Source organism: Petaurus breviceps, unplaced genomic scaffold, assembly GCF_028583685.1.
Source record: "Petaurus breviceps papuanus isolate PSGF00001 unplaced genomic scaffold, PetGlider_PUasm1.0 91041, whole genome shotgun sequence".
In the NCBI taxonomy this organism is placed as follows: Eukaryota; Metazoa; Chordata; class Mammalia; order Diprotodontia; family Petauridae; genus Petaurus; species Petaurus breviceps.
Window position 1 is genome coordinate 5124634 of NW_027187400.1, and position 8341 is coordinate 5132974.

Consider the following 8341-nt stretch of genomic DNA (forward strand, 5'->3'; position numbering starts at 1 on the left):
GAGAGAGAGAGAGAGAGAGAGAGAGAGAGAGAGAGAGAGAGAGAGAGAGAGAGAGAGAGAGAGAGAGGAAGAGGAGAGAGAGTAGATGAGTGTGATAGTAATGGAATATAAAGATTCCCCTGTATTGGTTTGGTTTTCCTGCAACAACAGCACTGTCCTTCACCAGAGGACAGCATTCACTCTCTGTCTGCAGGACAGTCTCAGGGCTTCTCAACCAAAAGCCAGGTTCCAGGACTTCTTCAACAACAGAACTGTCTTTCACCAGTGGACAAATCTGGCAAAACAACATCAAAACAGACAAAGTACCAGCAAAACAGCCATGTCTCCTCAGTCCTTGGCAGCTCAGGGGGCAGATCTCAAAAGTCCAGGGCAATTCAAAGTGGCCCCCCGCAATCCTTCTCAGTCTCTCTCTCTGCCTCCACGAGGTGCTGCTTCCAAAAAGTTCTTCTGCCTCTCTCTTGTCTCTCCAAATCTATGTCACCAGCTCCTCCCAGTTCAGGACTTTCTTTTCACATCAACAAGTCCATCCCACAGGTGGGATTAACAAACTCTGGGTTTTAACACAATCAGTTTGAAAACCAAGCCAATACAGGGGGATCTTTATATTCCATTACTATCACAATGAGTAGATTGCAGTATGGTCGTGGTCAGATAGAAGAGTTTCAGAGTCATGGGTTGTGGAGGTGGGACACTGGCAGGTATAGACATCCCGGGCATGACCATGCCTGTGTATGGCCAAGATGGAGTGGGGATGCAGCAGGTCATGAAAGTTGAAGATGATGAAACTGGAAGAAACAACATGTGTATTCAAATCTCTAAGTATAAGAGCAGGGAACTGGGGTGGAAAAGAAGACTGTGAGTCCTGCAAGTACTAAACTCCTTGGGGAATGAGAGGAAATTGTCTTGGGAAGCTGAGAAATAACTAACTACCCTTCCCCATCTAAATAGGGCAACACAGATCGTGGGGGACCCTTAAAGGAGAAGTAGATGCTCTGCGGTGGGGGAAGGGGTAAGGTTTGGAAATAGCAGTGAGGAGAACAGAATATGTCTACACCTCCTGGTTCAGTGGGGGAAGTGGAAGAAGATGGGAAGGTGAAGATCAGGGAGCGTTGAGAGAAGGTCCTGGAGAAGGAAGCCAGGATGCAGCATCTTTTGGGAGGTAGGGGAGTGGAAAGAGGCAGGGCTTCTGGGACAAGATAGCAATCTAAGAAGTCTGATAAAAACAGCTTATGATAGGGGAGACACAGAAGGTGATGAAATGTGTCCCTCAGCTCTAGAACATGACTGTGCAGAAGGTCTGAATGTTTGTTGAATAAATATCTTCCATCTTCTCCCCTAACAGACAACCTTCCCAACTCTCCTTTCAGACACCTATTTTCTTAGGGAGGGAGGGGAATCTGTAGCTGGCAACCACAGGCCAGGGTTGGGTTCTGACTTGTGTGCAAGTGGGTGGGGAGATCAGCCCTGGCCAGGGGTGGGTAATGCCCCACAAAGTGTCTAGTTTGGAGACTCAGGAGGAGGAAAAAATGAGATGGGCAGGGCCACTCCCAGCCACCAGAATAGGGCGGAGCTATCCTCGCCTGATTCTCCGGTTCCCATGCCACAAGAGGAGAGTAGAGGCTGGTTTTTCAGGGATGCCTGGGAAGTGGGACACACCCTGGCTTATTAAAAGTGCACCTCCACACTTGCCCTCCCCCACAAGTATCCGCCTGCCTCTGCAAACACATAAATGCTTGTACATACAAGGATACTGTGTCTGCAAACAAAACATCCTTGTACACACACATTGAAATTCCTAGCTCAGTTTCGTTTCCAAAGTATGCTCTTTTGACGCCTTAGGAGGCAGACGTAGCTCCAGAAAAAACAAAAACAAAAACCCTGGATCTGAATCAGAGGATCTAGGTTCGAGTTCCACCGCTGGCACTTAGTCTTTGTGTACATTTGGGCAAATCACTTAACCAGAGTCTCTCACGCTCCCTGTAGGGAAGTATTACACCGCCATTCTACAGAGAAGATAAGGTATTTGCCCACGAATCAGCACATAGTAGGTATTTAATAAATACATATTGCATCATCATCATAGCTAGCATGTATATAGCCCTGTAAGGCTTGCAAAGCATTTTCCATATGTAATCTCATTTGTCACAACACTTGGAGGTAAGTACTATTATTATCCCCATTTTACAGGTGGGCAAACTGAGGCTGAAAGAGATTTAAGTGACTTGGCAGGGGTCACAAAGTCAGGTGTTTAGAAAGAAATGAAGTGCTGGGCCTGGAGTCAGCAAGATATGAGTTCAAATCCAGACTCCTACCTTGAGCAAGTCAGGAAACCTCAATTTCCTCCCCTGCAAAACAGGGATAATAGAGGTACTATTAGTACTTCCCCTCCAGGGTCGTGACGATCAAATGAGATAATAATTGTAAAGTGCCGGGCACATAGTGAGCTCTATGTGCATGCTGGCTATTATTACTGTCGGAGGCAGGATCCGAATTCAGGTTTTTCAGGCGCTGCCCCAATGGCTGTCTCACAGCTAGCCAGTGTCCGTAGTGGCTGGGACTCAGAATCCCCGTAAGAGGTCGGAATGCAGCCTGACCGCGGAGGACACGACACCAAAGACCATATTGGGGAACTGGCTTGGCCACGAGACCGAGGTAGGAAATGAACCAGCCGACGCTCGGACGCACCCCTTCCACGGTCCCGCCCTCTCCTCTCCCGCATGCCGACCAGCACACGCGAGTCTGCAGCCCACGGGTGGCCCCGGGCACGCGGCCCAGGCTCCCGGCTGAGGGCGGGGCGGGGTGGGGCTGGGCAGGGCCGGCCCCCACGTGAGAGCAGCAGCAGAGCGGGGAGCGGGAGCCACAGCGCGGCCACTGGCCTGCGGGTGCGAGGATGGCATGCCCGGGGCGGCGGGGGCCGGAGCGCGCCGGCAGCTGCTGGCAGGACCCGCTGGCCATGGCGCTAAGTTCGCCGCGGCCGCCGGCCGCCGGCCGATGCTGGGGTCGCAGTCGGCCGCTTAGCGTGGTCTACGTGTTGACCCGGGAGTCGGAGGCCGAGGCAGCGGCCGAGCCGCTACCCCTGCGCTGCCTACGCGAGGCTTGCGTCCAGCTTCCCGGGCCGCGCCCGGCGCCGCAGTTGCGCACGCTGCCCTTTGGGACGGTGGCGCTGGGGGAGTCGGCCGCCTTGGATTCCTTCTACAACGCGGGTGAGCCCTGGAGCCCTGCGGCATGGGCGGGGCCTGGACCTGGGGGCGGGACCAATAAGGGGAAGGTCCGATGGGGGCGGAGCTAAGAGTGGCGGCCTTCAGGGGATAGGAGACAAGAGCGGGAGGTGCCCTATGAGCTAAGATGGGGGCGGAGCAGCAATCGGGGGCGGGGCTAAAAGGGGCAGCACTCAAAGTTTAGAAGACAGAATGGGCGGGGCCAGACAAGGTCTAGGGGCAGAGCCAAGAGGGTGGGATTTAAGGAGATAGGTGACAGAAAGGAGAGTGGGGCCTAAATACTAATGTGGGCGTGGTCTTTCATGGGGGCGGGGCTATGAAGGAGGGGCCTGTGAGTGAGCTGAGCCTAGAAGGCTCTCTGGGGCAGCGTTAAGGGAGCCGGATTCAAGAGATAGTAGTGGGTGGGGCCAGGGACTTAGGGGAGGGGCTAATGAGGGTAAAAATAGAGTGGGTAGGGCCTAGAAGAGGGGCGTGACTTATAGAAGCTATTCGGTTAAGAGGGTCGGAGCTCAAAGGTGGAAAACCAGAAGGTGCATTGTTTCATGGGGCGTGGATGGAAAAGGGGTTTGGCTATTAATGATATCTGTGTAAGCTCTAGGAGTGGTAATGAAGGAGGGAATCTGGAGAGGGTTCGGAGGGATGGGAAGAAGGGTGGGGCCAAGAAGCAGGAATGAAGAAGGAGGCGTGTCTCAGAGGGGTGGGGTTAGAAGGGTGGGGTCTCAGAGGCGGGGCTCCTGGGGGCAAGACTAGGGATCCGAGTCCCGTCTAAGCGTTCAGTTGTGAAGAATCATAATTCTTATCCTGAGTCAGCCCCACTTTCTCTAGGTTTGGAAAGCAGTTTATTTACCTGAAGGCCATAGGCATACACCAATTCAGTTAAACAAACACTTATTAAGCAGCTTCTGTGAACGCGATGGTCCTGCACAAAGAAATACAGGCAGACACACAACGGTGACTCTCATTCGCAGGCACGGTCCATGAGCCTGGGCTGGGACCTTTCCCATCACCCTGGGATGAGGGGGTGGGAAGGTGTTTGCAGATTTTGCTCCTAGGATGACACACTTTCCCCAAAACCAAGATAGGGCTAGGCCTGGTTGCCTTCTTGCTTTTCTGCTTGGGTGTAGAGTCCTGTCTGAGGCAGACAGGCCCTAATCCTTGAGACCTGGAGGGAGGGTCAGGACCCAAAGGAATTGGGATGGAAAGCCAGGAATCCTGGCTCTCAGCCCAGAGCCCTGTTCCCAGGGCCTCCTCCCCCTGCTTCAGGGTTGGGCTTCCTGCTGGGAAGATGCAACCTCTTACACAAGCCCAGGAAGGGGCTGACAGCAGTTTGAAGGGAGGGGCCTTCAAGGCCCAGGAACCAGGAGGTTCAGTGGAGATGGGGCTAACACTTCTATAAAATGTGTGGGTTAGACCAGATCATCTCTCTAGCTCCACCCATCCATCTCTGAATGTGTTCCAAGATTACTACTGGCTCTAAAATTCTCTATGCTAAAGACCCTCCCAACTCAATGTTCTATGTTCTAAGGCCCCTCCTAGCTCCAACATCCTCTGTTCTAAGGCCCCTCCCACCTCTGACATTCTGGGTCCTAAGGGCCCTCCCAGCAAGGACACTCTTGTGTTCCAAAGTCCTCTGCTCTGTCATGCTATGTTCTAAGGTCTAGTGCCTGTGTTTTGTGTGTGTGTGTGTGTGTTTATTTTTGCTTTTTGGAGGGCAGTTGGGGTTTAAGTGACTTGCCCAAGGTCACACGGCTAGTTGTGTTAAGTGTCTGAGGCTGGGTTTGAATTCAGGTCCTCCTGACTCCATGGCTGGTGCTCTATTCACTGTGCCACCTAGCCGCCGCAGTCTAGTGCCTGTTAATGAATCCCAACTGAAGGGAAGAGTGAACAGATCTCTTTTGCCCCTTCATGTCCCTTTGGGGGAATCTAGGGAGTGAGCTGGGAAATCCCCCCCCTGTTTTTGTCATTACTATGAGAATCCATGTTTCCTCCACACAGGAAGTGGGGGAGACAAGGCCTTAGAACCCAGAGCCAATGGTAGGAGCCCAGAAGTCTACCTTTTGAGGGGAAGGCTGTGTGAGAACCAAGCCTGAGGGGGTCAGAGCAGGGGCTGGGGCTGGAGAAGGGACACAGGTATTGTGTCTACCCTAAAGCTACCATGATTTCTTTACTTAGTTCTTTCCACTTTCTCCCAACATTTGTCACCTTCAAACCATGTTGGGGAAAGGGGTGTGAGGCTTCCCTAGAGAATGATCCTCTCTTAGGCCTCATGGTCTCTCCCCTAGATGTGGTTGTGCTGGAAGTGAGTGGCTCCCTGGGCCAGCCCTCCCTGTTCTACCACCTGGGAGTGAGAGAGAGTTTCAGCATGAACAACAATGTGCTTCTCTGTGCCCATGCAGACCTGCCTGACCTCCAGGCCCTCAGGGTAGGTGGGCATCCTCGGGGCCATGTTGGGTGTGCAAGGCAGGGGCATACTCCCTCCCTCTTTAACTGCTGGTAGGGCCTTGGGCCAGTCATTTATCCACTGAACCTCCATTATCTCACCCTGAGACATTTAGAAGTCCACAAGCAATTATTAAGTGTTTACTGTGTGCTTTTGGGAAGTATATTGGACTTAGAGGTCACCTCCTGCTCCCTCCTCCACTCGCCACCTTTATGACCTTGGACAAGTCACTTGCATTTCCTTCCTCCTTGGTAAAGATGAGAGCTCTGGCTTGCACATTCCTTGAGGACAGCCACTCTCAGACTTTGTCCCTGCTTGTTGCCTGACACTTCTGAGGTCCCTTCCAAGTGTGACTCGCCTAAATCTGGGCCTCATTTTCCTTTTAATAATAATAATCGCTAGCATTTATAAAAATCTGCAAAGCACTTGGTCCTACATTATCTCATTTGATCCCTACAAGGACCCTCTGAAGTAGGCGCTATTATTACCCCCATTTTACTGATGAAGAAACGGAGGCAGGCGGAGATTAAGTGACTTGGCCAAACTGCTGCCCCTTAGTAAGGTGTCTGAGGCAGGATTTGAACTCAGGACTTCCTGACTCCAAGTCTGGCAGTCCTATCCACTGTGCCACCTGGCTGCCTCATCTATATATAAGAAGTGGGGGGGGGCGGGACTAGATGGCTTCTGAGGTCCCTTACAGCTTTAAATTTAGGCACTTGGGATTGCTCTGGGCCTCAGTTTCCTTACCTGTATAAGAAGAAGGTTGGATTAAATGATCTATCTCTAAGGCCCTAAATGAGCTCTAAATTCTAGCAAGTGTCCTTAGTATGTCTGCCCTGGAGTAAAGGGGAGACTGGACCAGGTAAGGGTCAGGGAGGACCATTGGGATCCCTCCAGGCCTGCCCACTTGTGGTTATATGCCCACTAATTTTGTGTCCTTTTCTCTGCAGGAAGATGTCTTTCAGAAAAACGCTGTGAGTAAAGACCAGGCTTCTTTCCCTGGTCTAGACCCCAGCCCAGCCTGTCCCACAGGCTCCTTTTCCCTTGTTTTATGCCCCCCCCCCCCCAATCCCTCCAGGCATGTGCCCTTCAGTCATTTTCCAGACCAGTGGCCAGGCCCTTGCCTCTGAGATGCTCCTCAGCCCTTGCTGCCCCTACAGCCAAGGAGCAGATACAGGTGGTGCCATCTGGAGGGGAGATGTGCTCCTCCCTTTCCCTCATTGCTGGGGCTCCTTTGCAGGATTGTATTGGGGGCTACACCTTCATCCCTTACATGGTGACGAGCCAAGGACAGGTCCTGTGTGGCGATGCAGGTGTCATGAAGGGGCTGGCAGAGGGGCTGTTTCAGTCTGGGGCAGGTGCTGAGGCCCTGCTCACCCCCTTGGTGGGCAGGCTTGTCCGCCTGCTAGAGGCCATACCCACCAACTCCTGGTACGTAGGTGGAGGAGCCAGGGAGGGCTCGGAGGGAGAACAATCACCATCGGGGAATGAGGCGTTGGGAGGGAAGGCCTGGAGGACCATGGGAAGTGGGGAGAGCCATCTGTCATCCCTCACCCAGTGGATACTTCCGGGAGACCATGCGAAGGGACATCCGCCGGGCCCGGGAGCGCTTCTCTGGGGACCAGCTTCGGCATGAACTGGGCCGACTGCAGCGACGGCTGGACAGCGTGGAGCTGCTGACCCCTGACATTATCATGACCCTGCTGCTGTCTTACCGGGACGTGCAGGTGTGCCTGGACAGAAGGGGGTGGAGGCCAGGCAACATTTCTATGATACTTTATGGCTCATGTCACCTATACTGAGGGACTTTAGGATTAGGATTACAACCCATTTTACAGAGAAGGAAACTGAGGCAGGGTGATACAATGGAAAGAGCACTGGATTTAGAGTCAGAGAGTCTGGGTTCATATCCCACCTTTTACTGCCAGTGTGCTGTTACACAAGTCACTTCTCTGTCTGTTTCCTCCTCTGGGATTTTCCCCAGGACTGCCAGGTCAGCCTTCTTTCTACAGCATGTAGGAGAGGGTGGACAGGTTTTTGGAGAACCAGATTCTTCCAGGAGCTGAGAGTGGGGGGGTAGGGGTGGCATGGAGGGAAGAGTAGGTGCCCATTGGAAGTTCCCATCTCTACTTTGCCCTCTCCCCTACAGGACTATGGGGCCATCATCTCCCTGGTGGAGACGCTGCAGGCCCTGCCCACATGTGATGTGGCTGAACAGCACAACATCTGTTTCCACTACACCTTCGCCCTCAACCAGTGAGGCCCAAAGGGCAACGGGAGGGGAGGGGCCTGGAGGAAAGGGGTGGGGCGACATCCTGGGGGACGGGCCATAGGGAAAAGGGCTCCAGGGCTGAGCAGTGGGGTGTGGGAGGAACATTCCTTGGTACAGTGGGGAAGAATGCTTGCTGGTCAGGGAGTTTGGGCACCTGGATTCAAATTCCAGCCTTGATGAATACTGTCTATGGGACCTGAGATAAGTCAATTAAGTTTCTTCAACTTTCTTATCTATCAACTGAGGAGGTTGGAGTAGATGACCTCTGAGGTCATTTCCAACACCAAATCTAGACTCCTATAATAAAAGAGTAAACAGTGAGGGAAATGGCCCTGGGAAGACAGTGAGGGAGATGCCCCCTGGGCAGGCAGTGAGGGAGGTGTCCCCTGGGCAGGCAGTGAGGGAGATGCC

General features: G+C 53.0%; 1 protein-coding gene and 1 long non-coding RNA gene across 5 annotated transcripts in view; both read left to right on the top strand.

Moving 5' to 3' along the window:
• Positions 1 to 8341, top strand: part of LOC138153995 (uncharacterized) — a 113449-nt gene that overhangs the window by 60486 nt on the left and 44622 nt on the right. The window lies entirely within an intron of this gene.
• The window catches only part of MAP3K6 (mitogen-activated protein kinase kinase kinase 6), a 16433-nt gene continuing 10435 nt past the window's right edge, over positions 2344 to 8341 (top strand). For 3 of the 4 annotated variants that reach the window (XM_069078411.1, XM_069078412.1, XM_069078415.1), the window contains exons 1-6: positions 2344 to 3203; positions 5501 to 5640; positions 6609 to 6632; positions 6899 to 7089; positions 7217 to 7385; positions 7808 to 7914. In XM_069078411.1, the coding sequence (XP_068934512.1) occupies positions 2891 to 3203; positions 5501 to 5640; positions 6609 to 6632; positions 6899 to 7089; positions 7217 to 7385; positions 7808 to 7914 (944 nt within the window). In that variant the 5' untranslated portion in view covers positions 2344 to 2890. The remainder of the gene's footprint in view (positions 3204 to 5500; positions 5641 to 6608; positions 6633 to 6898; positions 7090 to 7216; positions 7386 to 7807; positions 7915 to 8341) is intronic. The other variant, XM_069078414.1, reaches the window with a different exon arrangement.